The 16,142-nt window shown below is 36.4% G+C and overlaps 1 protein-coding gene across 1 annotated transcript in view; it reads right to left on the reverse strand.

Moving 5' to 3' along the window:
• Positions 1 to 16,142, reverse strand: part of SPPL2A (signal peptide peptidase like 2A) — a 72,126-nt gene that overhangs the window by 27,018 nt on the left and 28,966 nt on the right. Inside the window, exons 8-14 of the mRNA XM_012649502.1 lie at positions 15,837 to 15,938; positions 15,016 to 15,097; positions 14,109 to 14,183; positions 10,495 to 10,551; positions 9,704 to 9,806; positions 5,762 to 5,839; positions 3,635 to 3,795 (exon numbers count right to left, since the gene is read on the reverse strand). Coding sequence (XP_012504956.1) covers positions 3,635 to 3,795; positions 5,762 to 5,839; positions 9,704 to 9,806; positions 10,495 to 10,551; positions 14,109 to 14,183; positions 15,016 to 15,097; positions 15,837 to 15,938 — 658 coding nt within the window. The remainder of the gene's footprint in view (positions 1 to 3,634; positions 3,796 to 5,761; positions 5,840 to 9,703; positions 9,807 to 10,494; positions 10,552 to 14,108; positions 14,184 to 15,015; positions 15,098 to 15,836; positions 15,939 to 16,142) is intronic.

Raw genomic sequence — 16,142 nt, forward strand, 5'->3', positions numbered from 1 at the left:
AACAAGAAACATAAATAATTTTGTAAGATAGCACATGTGCTCTAACGGTCTCAAATTTAAATCCTAAACTAAGTAAGGATTTAATGCCAACTCTAAACAAAATTTCCCCACGTTGCTTGTCTTCTTTCTCCTGATTTACCTCTCAGTTACTCAGAGAATTGCTCCTGACAGTAGAAACTTCTTGCTCACAATTCTGTCCTGGGTCTTATCTTCTCCACTACATTCTCATTCATTTTACCTAGCATGCTAATGACACTCCCAAATTTTTGTCTCTATCTCTAGCCAGGTCTATCTCTTGCACATCAGACCCACTTATTCAGCTGCTTATTATTTCTCTTTTCCTGGTGGTCCTATAGGTAGTTCAAAATGTCCAACATTGAATTCATTTCCAATATTTAACATGCCCAACACTGAATTCATCATCTTCTTCCTCAACCCTGTTGCCTTTCATTTATCTCAGTGAACAGTGTCACCATCCACCCACTCAGTTTCCAAAGCCAAAAGCCCCAGACTCTATTTCCTTTTCCTCTCCCCACACTGGATCCATCATCAGACCCCATTAATTATGCCTCCGAGGCTGGGCACAGTGGCTCACCCCTGAAACCCCAGCACTTTGGGAGGCCAAGGTGGGAGGATCGCTTAAGGTTTGTAGTTTGAGACCAGCCTGGGCAACATAGTGAGACCCTGTCTCTAAAAAAAAAAAAAAAAAAGAAAAACAAAAGAATTGGCTGGGCGTGGTGGCCATGCCTGTAGTCCTAGCTACTAAGGACAATGAGGCAAGAGGATCGCTTGAGCCCAGGAGTTCAAGGCTGCAGTAAGCTATGATTGTGGAAGGAAGGAAGGAAGGAAGCGAGGGAGGAAGGGAAGAAGGGAGGAAGAAAGGAAGGAAGGAATTATACCTCTAAACTTCTCTTGACTTTGTCCACTTCTATCTCATTACTTTACTAATTTAGGCTTCTATTGTGTCTCATCACAATAAGTGTCCCCAGTTTTGCTACCTTCTTTAATCCATTGTCTAGATTTATTTTTAAAACTCTTAAATGGGATCCAGTGCTCTTAGGATAGAATCCAAACTGTTTAGTGTGGCTTACAAGAGTAAGCCTACAAGGGGGCCGGGCGCGGTGGCCATGCCTGTAATCATAGCACTCTGGGAGGCCAAGGCGGGTGGCTCATTTGAGCTCAGGACTTTGAGGCTGCCGCAAGCTTAGGCTGACGCCACGGCACTCTAGTCCGGCAACAGAGTGAGACTCTGTCTCAAAAAAAAAAAAGAACCCCTACAAGGCTCTTACCCTAGCTTCTTTCTCATTTTCATTTCCTGCAATTCCCCTACCCTTATTCAATATTATAGTTATCCCAAAATTCATTCAGTTCCTAGGATGTGCCATGTTCTTTTCCCCCTGAGCCTTTAAAGACACGGTTCCTTAAACATTGAACATTAGTTCAGTCTTAAAGTCTCAACATAAATTTAACATTCTTTAGGAAGCCTTCCCCAAATCACCTATGACCCTGTCCAGAAACCACAAGCACTAGATGCCCCATTTCTAGCTTTCATGGCACCTACAACTAATACATTTATCACACTTTAATAGTGACTCTATCTGCATTCCTCACTAGACTGTAACTTTCAAGAGGTCATGAGGATAGGCCTGTTTTTAACTTGATCATCTTGTATCACCAATACCTAAAATAGTACCCAGCTGATAGAACTGCTCAGTAAACATTTGTTAAATGAAGAAATATAAAACTACTAAAAAAAGAAGAGCACTTTTTGAGATGTGACTTTCAAAGATTAGTAGTAGGGTGCGTATATTGTAGGACACACTGCTATTTTAAAAAAAATCTATAAAAATAAAAAAATCTGGCCGGCGTAGTGGCTCATGCCTGTAATCCTAGCACTCTGGGAAGCCAACGCAGGAGGATCGCTTGAGGTCAGGGGTTCAAGACCAGCCTGAGCAAGAGCGAGACCCCATCTCCCTATTTAAAAAATAAATAAACAAACAAACAAATAAATAAATAAATTTATGTGGGTGTCATCCTTGTGGAAAAAAGCTATCTTACTAATTTAGTCAAGGACCTCAAATTCTATGTATATTAGTATAAGTTGAGACAACAGCTTTGTGAGGTAGACCAGGCAAGTACTAACTAAATCTAAAAGAAATTACAAGATTTCCCTAAAAGAATTCTAAACCAGTATTTTTTCTAATTATAGTAGCCTGACACTTAATGTATTAACCATCTCTCATTAAGTAACACTACAAATGACATTACAGACCAACCACAAGATGGACATGAACTTTGAACTGTTTATCTACTATCAGAATTGCAGCCACCCAACCCAAAGTATCTCTCTTTTTGTTCATGTGGTCACTGACACACATGCATGTGGGTGGATGGAGGAGGGTAGTTTGTTCTAATAGGGCAAAGCAGAGGCTAACTGCCTCACAAAGTGCTTTCACTTTTTTTGGGGTCAATGTCATAGCCCTGACCTCAATAGGCTAGCGTTTCTCAACCCTCCTTAATTTCAATGCAAACAGATTGTACTGGAATACCAAGAACATTTATGAAAAAAAGAAAGGAGCTTAACTTCAATGAAGAAACAAATACAATAAGATTATGTTATCAAGATTTTCTTTGTTCTAGGAATTTTAAAGAAAGATCCACCTAGATCCATTTAAATCTGAAATGAGTGCCCTGTCCAGTTTAGTTAGGCCTGTTTAGATGCTGGATAGAGTATACTTTTTATTTGCAAAACATCAGGACTTTTACTATAAGTAGCTAATGTCAGTCTCAAAATAACTATGTTATTTTAAACATAGTTTCTTCTTTCATGAAGTCTACTTTTATGTAGATTTTGAAGATGCATGTTGAAATATTGTTTTGTTTCCCCCTGATGCTCTCCCATTGCTTTTTTTTTTTTTTTTTTTTTTGAGACAGAGTCTCACTGTGTTGCCTGGGCTAGAGTGCCGTGGCGTCATCCTAGCTCACAGCAACCTCAAACTCCTGGGTTCAAGCGATCCTCCTGCCTCAGCCTCCCGAGTAGCTGGGACTACAGGCATGCGCCACCATGCCCGGCTAATTTTTTTTTTCTATATATTTTTAGTTGTCCAATTAATTTCTTTCTAATTTTAGTAGAGACGGGGTCTCGCTCTTGCTCAGGCTGGTTTCGAACTCCTGAGCTCAAACAATCCGCCTGCCTCGGCCTCCCAGAGAGCTAGGATTACAGGCGTGAGCCACCGCGCCCGGCCTCCCATTGCTTTTTGGTAGTTTTGTCTTGAGTAGCGAGGCTTTTGGCATTGGACTGCAGTGGAGGTGAGAACTGATGATGCAACAGGTGGACAGTGAGTAAGGAGTCGTACAGCCACCCCCCCGGTATCCATAGTTCCAGGACCCCCCCAGACACCAAAATCCAAGGATGCTCAAGTCCCTTTCATATAAGATGGCACTGCATTTACATATAACCTATGTACATCCTCCCACATCCTTTAAATCATCTCTTGATTACTTAGAACATTCTGACAGATCCAAGGTAACTTTTTGGTACATAAAAGCTTTGATATATATATATAGGCTATTCCCATTCACACTCTGCCAGTGAATTATGTCATAACTTGGTAACCAAAATGAAAGCACATACCTCATAGTTGGTACCTTTCCAGAACTTTTTCATTTCCTTACGTCTCCAAGCAACAATTGAGGCAGTAATAAGTGTGCAAGGTACTAAATAGAGGAGAGCGGGTTGCCCCTTTTTCATCAGCACCAGAACAACAAATGTAAGTATCATGCCAACAGCATAGGCTGCAAGAATAATACCAAGTTATCAGTCATTTCTATATGTTATCAAAGGTGGGTTTTTCATTCCTCATTGAAGTATTGGTTTTCAAATATTTCTGAGGACATTTTTGTACTATGATTTCTTATCATAATTTCATTATTCTCTTAGGCAGTAATATGGAGAGATATTCTATGGAGGTTTTGAAAAATTTGGAAACTGGTTAGTATTTTAATTATTACTAACTTAACCATTAATCATTGATAAAGAGTATAATTCAAGAAAGTCTCAATTATCTGTCATTGTTAAGGACGTTGAGTGGTTCCACATTTTTAGATAACTAAATGTGTATGCATAGGTACTAAAGGTTGTTTTGAAAAATCTTCCTAATATTTATTACATACTTCATAACATTCTTTAACAAGCTTACACCAAACATCATTTGAACTTTTCTTAATGACTCAAGGTTTCCTTATGTATACACAATCTCAGAATATTGGAAACTTTATAGACAATTTAATCTAGCTCCTCATTTTAAAGATGAGGCAATGGAGGACCAGAGAGTTTAAGTGATTTGCCCAAATTTACACAGCAGAATGAATGAATACTCCTATAAGCTGCCTTTTCATTGAGTGTTCTTATATTCTTTTTTTTTTTTTAAGTTTTTAAAATTTTTTTTGAGACAGAGTCTCACTCTGTTGCCGGGGCTAGAGTGCCGTGGTGTCAGCCTAGCTCACAGCAACCTCAAACTCCTGGGCTCAATTTAAAGATGAGGCAATGCAGGACCAGGGAGTTTAAGTGATTTGCCCAAATTTACAAATGAATACTCCTATAAGCTGCCTTTTCATTGAGTGTTCTTATATTCCTTTTTTTTTTTTTAAGTTTTTAAAATTTTTTTTGAGACAGAGTCTCACTCTGTTGCCCAGGCTAGAGTGCCGTGACGTCAGCCTAGCTCACAGCAACCTCAAACTCCTGGGCTCAAGCAATCCTTCTGCCTCAGCCTCCCAAGTAGCTGCGACTACAGGCATGCGCCACCATGCCCGGCTAATTTTTTCTGTATGTTTTTAGTTGTCCAGCTAATTTCTTTCTGTTTTTAGGAGAGACGGGGTCTTGCTCTTGCTCAGGCTGGTCTCGAACTCCTGAGCTCAAACGATCCACCCGCCTCGGCCTCCCAGAGTGCTAGGATTACAGGCATGAGCCACCGCGCCTGGCCGAGTGTTCTTATATTCTATCACACTGACTGGTACTAGACTCTAATATATCAATTCCCTTAGAAAGTACTATATTTAGTGGCCCCAAACTGCTTTTCTTTTTTCTTTATAGTTTTTTTCCCCCTTCATCTTCTCCCTCACTTAGCTATTTTCTTGCTGTCAAGGTACCTATTTCTAGCAATACCCTTCTCTTCTACTAATATATACTTTTAATTTACTGGATTTAATTCCACCAGGGACTTGAAAATCTTGCTAGAACAGTATCTAAATGGCTCCGGTACAGGCCATTTATCTAAGTATAAAGAGCTTTGGTATATGAACTTTGAAATATCTATTTGATATGTTCAGATGTACCAGGGTATTTTTTGGCTTATTTACTGTTCTTAATTCTGTTCACAATAATAGAAATAGAGGGATAAGTGATGACTACTTCTGCTATCCAGATGAGATGTTATTTTGCTATAAATTCATTTAAATAAATACATAATTACCAACATACTATTTTTAAAAATCTAGTAATATGCAATTTATTGACCACTTATGTGCCAGATGTTCCAATAAGCATTTATATATACAATCTAATTTTTTTCTTTTACATCCAATTTCCTTTTTCAGTCTCTAAAACTTTATGATATAAATAGTAAAGTATAATCCCTTTTGATGGATGAACTTATTGATTAATGGCAAAGAATCAGAATCCTGGACTCCTTCATTTTAGACCTCTGCCTTTTCCCTCCAGATGATACAATTCAACATAATAAAAAGAAAAAACAAAATTTACCAATTGTGGAGGAAACATAATATATAGAAGAAGAACCAGTCTGAACATCAAATCTTCTACAGTATGCAATCAACAGGCCTAAAAAAAGAAAAAAACTCCACATTATTTTCTTAAAACAACAACAATAACACAAATTCAATTGTTAACTATGGTAACAGTATATGCTGTATTGTATATAATTTTCATTTTTGCCTCAGGCGAACATTAACGTATCTCAAATTCTGGACAGAGTTTTACATACTGATTTTTTAAAAAATTTAAGACCATATTTTGGGGCCAGCCATGGTGGCTCATGCCTATAATCCCAGCACTTTGGGAGGCCAAGATGGGAGGATCGTTTTATGACAAGAGTTCAAGACTAGCCTGGACAACACAGCGAGAGCCTGTGGCTACACAAAAAAAATTTTTAAATTAGGCAGGCATGGTAGTACATGCCTGTAGTCCCGGGTATTTGGGAGGCTAAGGCAGGAGGATTGCTTGAGCCCAGGAGTTTGAGGTTACAGTAAACTATGATCATGTCATTACACTTCAGCCTGAGCGACAGGGTGAAACCCTGTTTCTAAAAAATTTTTAGAAAATTTAAAAAATTAAAAAAATTTTTTTTTAAAAAAGACCGTATTTTATTTTATTTATTTCTCACAATGTAGGTTAAAAGCTTAAGAGACCATATTTTAAACATTTTCCAAGCCATTAAACAGCTCAATATTCCATGTCATGGAGAAAATGCATTGGCCAGGCACAGTGGCATGGGACCGCAGTCCCAGCTACTCCGGTGGCTAAGGCTGGAGAATCCCTTGAGGCCAGGAGTTCGAATCCAGCCTGGGCAACAAAGTGAGACCCTCTTATTAAAAAAAAATTTTTTTAACGTATTGAATAGACAAATGGGATTACAACAAACTAAAAAGCTTCTGCACAGCCAAGGAAATCATCAACAGACTGAAGAGACAACCTACAGAATGGGAGAAAACATGTGTAAATTATACATCTAATAAGTGGTTAATATGTAAAATATATAAAGAACTCAAAAAAATCAAGAGCAATTAAACAAATAACCCAATTAAAAATGGGCAAAGGATATGTGTAGACAATTCTCAAAAGATATAATACAGTCAATAAGTATATGGAAAAAATGTTCAGAATCACTAATCATCAGAGAAATGCAAATTAAAACCACAATGAGATATCCCTTCACACCTGTTAGAATGGCTATTATTAAAAATATGCAAGGTAAGTGTTGGAGAGGATATGAAGAAAAGGGAATCTTCACAGATTGTTGGTGGGAATGAGCATTACTACATCCATTGTGAAAAACAGGTTCCTCAGAAAATTAAAAATAGAACTACCATATGATCCAGCAATCCTACTACTGGGGATATATTGAAAGGAATTGAAATCAGTATGTCAGAGAGATATCTGCACTCCCATGTTCATTGTAGCACTATTCGCAATAGCCAAGATATGGAATCAACCTACGTGTCCCTCAGTGGATGAATAAATAAAGAAAATGTGGCATATATACACAAATTCAGGATTGAAAAAGAAGGAAATCCTGTTATTTGTGACAACATGGATAAACCCACAAGATCTTACATTAAGTGAAATAAGCCAGGTACAGAAAGACAAATACCATTATAATCTCACCTACATGTGGAATCTAAAAAAGTTGAGCTTTAGAAGTAGAGAGTAGAATGGTGGCCACCAGGGGCTGGGGTGGGAGAGTTGGGGAGACATTGGTCAAAGGATAAAAAATTTCATTTGTATAGGAAGAATAAGTTCAAGAGATCTATTGCACAACATGGTGACTACAGTTAATAGCAACAAATTGTATTTTTTTAATAAGATTTCAAAGGTAATGAATTGTATTCTTAAAAATTGCTAAGAGACTGGATTTTAAGTGTTCTTACCACACAAAAAAAATGATAAGCATGTGAGGTAATGCATATCTTAACTGGCTTGATTTAGCCATTCCACAATGCATACATATTTCAGAACATGTTTTACACAACAAATATATATAATTTTTATTTATCAATTTAAACAAGTAAAACATTTAAAAAATATGTACTGAAAGGGCATCAAGGAAGGCAATTTCAAATTGTGATCAAAAAGTCTCCCTTCCTAGTAGAATAAAATGATTTGGAGTTTTAATACAAAGAGTTCAAATAATAATGAAATATAAGCTTTCATTTGTAAATGTGCAAGTATGCAGAAACTCATTTAATACCAATTTCTTATAAGAAATTCATTGAATCTCTCCAAAGAAGAAATTTGAGATTGTATTTATTTATTAAATATATACCGTTATAAACACAGTAAGAATGACATTTAATCACTTAAAAATCATACAGTAATGACTGTCTTTATTAGTTATTTCAATTAATTAGTTTTGGTCTCTACATAAATAATAAAATAATTTCATTATTTCTAGTATATTTGCTGTTTAACCACATTTCCACATTTTTTTTAAAAAAAATAGTATTTTCTTTTCTCCCCAAATTAGAATTTAGATCTTAGGATTAAGTCATATATTGCCAATAACTCTGCTCCTGGGGGAAATATTTCTGTTTAAGACATCTGATATTTATTTACTTCAAGAATGTAATATTTATATACTGTCTTTACCCATTCTATGCTAAGTGCTATATACAAGATCCTGTATAGCTGCGGTCCCCAAACCACAGGCTGCAGACTGGCACTGGTCTGCAGCCTGCCAGGAACCGGGACACACTGCAGGAAGCCCCACCTGCACCCACAGCTGCTCCCCATCATTTGCGTGACCGCCTGTGCCTCGCCCCAGTCAGATCAGTGGCATCAGACACTCATAGGAGCACAAACCCCACTGCAAACTGCACATCTGAGGGATCCAGGTTGCATGCTCTCTATGAGAATCCAATGACTGATGATCTGAGGTGGAGCCCAGGCAGCGACCCATCCTCCACCAACGACCCACTCCCTACCAACATCTGTAGAAAAACTATCTTCCATGAAACCAGTCCCTGGTGTCAAAAAGGTTGAGGACCACTGCTGTATAGCACTTGGTGAGCAATTGGCAAAATGAGGGATAAGTTTAAAGATACTCAAGGAATTACAAGGTTACTCAATACAATGTTTTCTCTACTTTATCAATTATGTGAATGGAGATTCACTGAACTAAGAGAGCTGTACATTGGACTTTGCCATGCCAACTCACAAAACAACACTGCCAGCTAGCTTCTCTCTCTACCTGGCTTTTACTAGTAGATGGAAGGGCTTTTTCAGAAAAGCCAGTACTCCTCACCCACCCACAGGCAGTTAGTGCATAGGGAGACTGAAAGAAAAGTGAAGAAAGAAAAACTCAGCTGATAGAGAAATATCACTAATTGCTTCTAAACTATATTATTACTGGGCTCAGATGACATTTCTACAGGCAGCCCAGTGAGGAAAATATGACAGAACTGCAATAACTGTCAGAGAAGACATGCTAAGAGAAGGTGATTGATTCCACCATACACTGAGTATTTTTGTAATATGAAGCCCTAAAAGCTGGTGTTCTATTACATTTCTCCTCTTGATCATGACATAGCCTAGTATTCCTAAACTTCTTTTCCTAAAACATAACTATTATTTTACAATAGAAATAATAGAAACTGTATGTTTGGCATTATTATATTCAACTTCTAAAAAGAGTCACAAAATATACTTTTCTTGGGGAAAAAGATTAAACTGATCCTAGCTGCTTCCTCTAAGACACTCTTTGAGCCATGAGAGGCATTACAGTACCTTGGCTGTTACCATTTCGGCTTTACCTTCTACCCCTCGATAAGTTTTTTTCCTATCTTTATCACTAATCCCAGCTCTAGCAACAGCCAGAAATAATTACTACAGAGTAGGAAACTTTTAGCAGACATATGACAATTTAAAACCATCAGTATGTTTTTTACTAAAATTGTTACAATTGCTTACCTGGTACAATAATGTCTCCAAAACCCAGTATGGAAACAGGCATGAGGCACACACTCATTACTGAGAAATAGATCAGCTTTGGTACTCTGATGACTACTGGCAACTGTACAAAAAAAAGAAGAAGAAGAAGGCTGCCAATAAACCTCTTAGCAATTATTTTTTACCCATGTCTTTTAGAAAGAGAACGACTGATATTAGAATAATTGTTTTAACATTTTAAAACTGATATTTTAAAAGAACTTGAAATTAGAGAACACAGACTAGGCGCAAACAGATATATACTCTGAATGTGTAGAAAGCTTGAAAGAAATAGATATGTAGTTTTGAAAAAAATGAAACCCAATACACATGTAGGATTAACAGTATTAATCCACTATCCCCACATGTAACCTTTTTTTTCTCTTTTTACCAAGATTAGGACTCAGGCCTTGAAACCGATTTTTTTTTTTTTTTTGGCAATCTGGATTTTTCCCCAAAGAAGAATCCTGTCTCAGAGGATGTGATTTAAAGTCCAATGAACATATCTGAAATACAATCCTTACTTTCTCATGGGGAGCTGAGGGTTGAGCAGTGGCTTCCACCAAGTTTCCATCATTCTAGGATGAAACCCAAGTCAATAGGTATTTAATAATTTAGAATAACTAAGAAAAGGGCTATATTTTGTGAGAAATAAGTTTTACAATACCTTAGCATGCACTACGTGACCAATGAATTACACAGGAAGACAAAATGATTAACTGGAAACACATACATACACTGGGCAGCCATTTCTGTCTAATTGCCATCCCTACCTTTTCGTTATTTCCAAAAGGTCCAGCTGCAAGTTCAACCATGATACTCTCACCATTCTAAAATTGAGGAGGAAGATAAAAGAAGTTGTCCAATCACTTAAAGAGAACAATCTGGTACTATTCAAGAATGATTTAAGTCTCAAGGTAGAAGGCCTCCTGTAAACTCACTGAAAATAGGATATAGATGGCTTTTTTCCTAAAACAGTCTCTGCAGATAGCAAAAATTGAAGTCATTTAAAACAAAATTCACCTGGCACACTGCTTCACTTTATCAGAGCTCAACAATGATCAGAAACTGACGAATGAACCACACACAGATTATTCAAGTGAACCCTGAGCTCTGACACGTACTGACATATTCACATCTAACGTTTTTGTAAGGGGTTATAAATTTTACGTACAGTACTTTAAGTTATATTATGTCATATACTATGGCTCTTAGTCATTTTTAGCAATATCAGTGAAGAAGGACATACTAAAATCTTTTCTATTTAGCTTTGTAACAAATATTGGTAACTTAATTTGAATAAATGTACATTTGACTTCTGGCTACTCATCATGCTAACAAAACAATAAAACCCACTTGAAAAGACCCAACCCTATAGAACCTGAGAAGCTTCTCTAGCCTGATTCTTGTCCAATTTCAGCCCCGCCTGCTTTCCATGTTCCAATCAAAACATTAACTTTAGCTAAATTTCCCTGCCTTGCGTCTGGCTCAAGTCTTTTTATATGGGCTATGTGAGAAGTTCATGAAAAAGTTTTTTCCTGATAGCCAAGTCTGTTGTGGAGAAGGAAAATCTTTAGAGATATCAAACTAAGACTGCATGAAACACCCATTTTATGTTTCACATTAAGATAAATATATAACCAAAACAGGTAGGGAGAAGATAAACAAATGTTAAATTTTAGGAAAAGTTGACCGACTAAAATATTTTCCACGTGGGTGGAGTGCACAGGAGAAATCACTTGAGTGTTTTTAAAAGGACCTCGCTGATACCTGAGCACAGTAGAAAGGATAAAATCCCTAGCTACAGAAATCTTTTCCTCATGTTAAGCTTTGGGTTATAAAAGGGTTAAGTCACAGGAGTTTAGGAAAATAAACTAATACTAAATACAGTTCCTTAAAGCAAATTCCCAGGTTGTGATCAAATTTCCAGATAAAGAGTTCATTTTGGTTCATTTTCTAATTGTTATTTAAAACATTTAACTGAAGATCATCATTGACATCCTCCCATAAATTCAGATATCTGGGTAACTACTATCTGCAAGATACAATCTGAGTACAATGGGAATGAAAAAAGTGAATAAGATAAGCTCTTACTGCTGTACTCCTACGGCAACCTGCCTGCCCTGCCAACTCACTAGAAGACCACTAATCCCTGGGTTAAGAACATGTTTAGGATTCCAATATTTAATCCTTCAAATTTATAGAGAAAACAAACCATGAAAATCGGCAATTAAATATCTGATTTTCATTTTAAGTTCCCTACTAAAGTAAGGTCTATAGACTTAATAAAAACAAACAAATCAGACTCAGAAGAAGGTATTAAAGTAAATCTGTCACAGTGAACTCCAAAGAGAATGTCAGCTTTTTCCACTGTATCAGATTATTAGAAATCACATTCCTACTCAGTAGGAACTAAGACAGAAAACAGAAGATGAAGAATTTCCTAAGTACATAAGAAAGAAAGGATGCTCAAAACCACCTTTATCTGTTAACTTTGAAATTCTAAACCATTTCATGTGTAGGGAATGGAAATCATTTGCTGGCAGATATGTTTGGTATTCATAAAGTGATACTAACGTTAGAATGGAAAAATTATTTTTAAAAAGAGTTTAGTTACAGTTTATAGCTCTATCTACTGTGTCATATATGTGTCATATGCTATATATTATCCGCTGATTCATAGGAAAGGCTTTGTAGAGAGAACACTTTCACTGATGGGGTACCTGCAAAAACATATTTTTGAACTAAGTAAATAGATACAAGCTAGGATAGCTTTGGAGAGAACTAAAAAATGCTTTAATAAATTAACAATTTTAGTTATAGCCCATAATACGAATTCTATGTTTTTTTAGGTTGCTATTGTTCAGCTAAGTCAATGAGTCAAATGGCTCATCATTAATGCATGCATGGAAGAGTGCTAGTAAAATAGTCTGGACAGTTGTAATTTGAGGCAGTTAACTATATTTGTTACCTAGTTGCAATTTTAGCTTCCCAATAGGGCATATGTTTGTCCTTATGCCATTATAGCAAATATCAGAAGTGCAGATTTTTACAATGACTTCCTAGGTGGTAGAGTTGAAAGAATGGATAAAAGAATGAATTGGAAGAAAAAAAGGGAATATCAAATACTAAGTATATGAGAGTGACAAAAGATAAAGGGATGAAGGGGGTGGTTTGGCAAGGGGAAGAAAAAAGAAAAAGAAGAAAAAAAAAGATAACGGGATGATATAAAGTTACAGAGCAAGACTCAAAGTAGAGGAAAGTGGGAGAATTAAGCAATAATTAATAATATATTTATGAGACAAGAAAAGGGTCAAGGTAGTAAAATTGGGCAAATAATGGACTACCATACTCACTCAATACCCTTCCTCATTTTATTAAGGAGCTAGTGACAGAGTTGGGAATATATGACATAGGAGCTGCTAGATGTTATGATTCTGACCTCATGGAAAAAGGCAGTCTGAGAGAATAAACAAATGGACAGAAGCAAAAAGGGCAAGCATGTGGCCCTGGGTCAAGTTTCTCCCCACCCGGACCTCTACATGCAACCTGGATACATGGGACCTCTTTGGTATAGAAGGCTTAGGTTGGGTTCTGTCAGTTGCAAACAAAAGAACTCTATTGTTGGGGGCGAGAGGATGAAAAGCTAGTAATACTCTCACACAATGGATTAAAAATAGCCCAGGGTTGCAAGGTTACAGAGCTATACTCCAGGCCTTCAGACATCTAATGTGCTCCTCTTTCTTAGTCTCAAGCTAGGATTTCGGAAATGAACGTAGCAATGACATTTTTTTTTTTTCTCTCTCTCTACAGTAAACATTAATAAGAAAAGTCAAAAAAATCACTTTAAAAAAGAGAAGAAAGGCCGGGCGCGGTGGCTCACGCCTGTAATCCTAGCTCTCTGGGAGGCCGAGGCGGGCGGATTGTTTGAGTTCAGGAGTTCGAAACCAGCCTGAGCAAGAGTGAGACCCCGTCTCTACTAAAATTAGAAAAAAAAAAAATTAATTGGACAACTAAAAATACATAGAAAAAATTAGCCGGGCATGGTGGCGCATGCCTGTAGTCCCAGCTACTCGGGAGGCTGAGGCAGAAGGATTGCTTGAGCCCAGGAGTTTGAGGTTGCTGTGAGCTAGGATGACGCCACGGCACTCTAGCCCGGGCAACACAGTGAGACTCTGTCAAAAAAAAAAAAAAAAAAAAAAAGAGAAGAAAAATTACAGACATTTTCATATTTACATGTCAGGAGACATTTTTAATCTAACAAAAATGGATTAAAGGCTTGAAAATACCCTCTATTAAAAACTAATTTCAATGACCTTGAAATTAATAATCTAAAAGCATCATCTTTTAGCATGTTTCCTAATGAATTTCAAAAATATGGTCATACCTTTGTGATGAATGGTGTTATGAAAACAAAAAATACATCATAGAGGAGGAGAAGGCCTAGAAGTATCACACATGACTGTTGAAGAAAGAAACAAATTTAAAGGTCAATCTTCCCACATCTAAATTAAGAGATTAAATTATTTTATAAATACAAATAAACATGTGAATATATATTTGAATACTATTTTTTAGAAAGGTATTTTATAGTTATTACTATGTATAGTTTTATTCTATAAAACACATTAAAACCCTTATCTTGGCTGGGCACAGTGGCTCATGCCTATAATCCCAGCACTTTGGGAGGCTGAGGCAGGAGGATCCCTTGAGGCCAGGAGTTTGAGACCAGCCTGGGCAATATAGCAAAACTCCCATCTCTACAAAAAATAGAAAAATTAGCCAGGCACAGTAGCACATGCCTGTACTCCCAGCTACTCAGGAGGCTGAGGCAGGAGGATCACTTGAGCCCAGAAGTTCGAGGCTGCAGTGAGCATGATCAGGCCACAGCACTCCAGCCTGGGTGACAGAGTGAGACCCTCTCTCTACAAACATACCCCAAACAAACCCTTACCTTCACCTCACTTTTTTTAAATCACTGAATCAAAGCAATGTTCTCTGATTATTTAGTCTTGTAAAGATTTTACGAATTTGGCATATTATATGAATGATTAAAAATATTTTAGCTAGCAAATCAATGGTTGCCCAGGCCTGGGGGTTAGGACTGGTTGCAAAAGGCCATCACAGAACTTTTTGAAGAGATGAGAAATGTTCTATAACTTTACTGGGATGGTGGTTACAAAGTTATACATTTGTAAAATTTCAACCAACAACAGTACACTTAAAACTGGTGCTTTTAATTGTATGTAAAGTATACCTTAATAAAGTTATTTTTTAAAAAAAGTTTACTTTACCTTGAAGTTGGGTAACTTCAGTGTTTTAATTAAATTCAGACAGAAAGCAATCCCCAAGATATCCTGTAAAATCCAAGCCCACCTAAAATCAAGATATTATTTATTGCTTTATCTAGTTATTTTCAGATGAAACTTTTCAAAAGAAGTAATACCATTTAATTACTATAATTTGACTATTCAACTTGAACATATAGGAAATGAGAGCTATGCAACTTATCAGAAATTGACATGCATAGTTATCAGCTGATTACCATACCTGAAGCTACCTAAAGTTGCATGAACTTTGTTTCTCAAATTTTAGGCCATTAAATCTTCAATAATTTTATTAATAAACCATTAAATAAACCTAAGTATATATTTTTTCTGGTTATCCTTCCTGCAAATGGTCAGATACCTATATATTTTCTTATATCTCCTTTCTTATATAAAAGGTAGTATACTCTACATATTTTTTGGACTTTGCTTTTTTCTCTTAAAAATATATCCTGGAAATCATTGCATATCAATTCATAGAGATCTTCTTCATTCTTTAGAGTTGCACTGCATGCACTCCATTGTGTGGCTATACACACATATACAATTAGGTGTATTTTTAAAGTCTAATTTCAGTCTAGATGTTTAAATCATAATTCATATTTCCTTCTCTATATGAGTTCAAATCCATTAACATAAGATCTGCTTATTTCAAAAGTAGCTTGTTTCAAGATTGGTGTTCGGATAAAAGCGAAAAAATGCCATGATAATCATAATGAATAAGTCTCAGGATAAGGTATTAAAAAATCCATCCTTAATCTAAAAGCAAATACATTGAACATTCATACCTATCTTCATTTCGAAATACAGCCCAAACGGCAGCTGTTGCTATGCATAGTCCAGAGAGAAAAATAAGTCTCACTTCAATGCTTTTTCCACAACACACAATCCTAAAAAAAAGATTGAAACAGTTTAGTTTACATTGCAGATGAAATACAATGTTCACTTGATATAAGAACTGGCAAATATTAACTATAGTCATAAGCAGTGACTGAAATACCAATTTAAGTCTTGATTTTAAGTAAAACAAATAAGACATAATAAAATATTTACCAGTGTGATAGAACTTTCTTTGATGATGAAAATGTACTATG

Source organism: Propithecus coquereli, unplaced genomic scaffold (assembly GCF_000956105.1).
Source record: "Propithecus coquereli isolate 6110/MARCELLA unplaced genomic scaffold, Pcoq_1.0 Scaffold3, whole genome shotgun sequence".
NCBI lineage: Eukaryota > Metazoa > Chordata > Mammalia > Primates > Indriidae > Propithecus > Propithecus coquereli.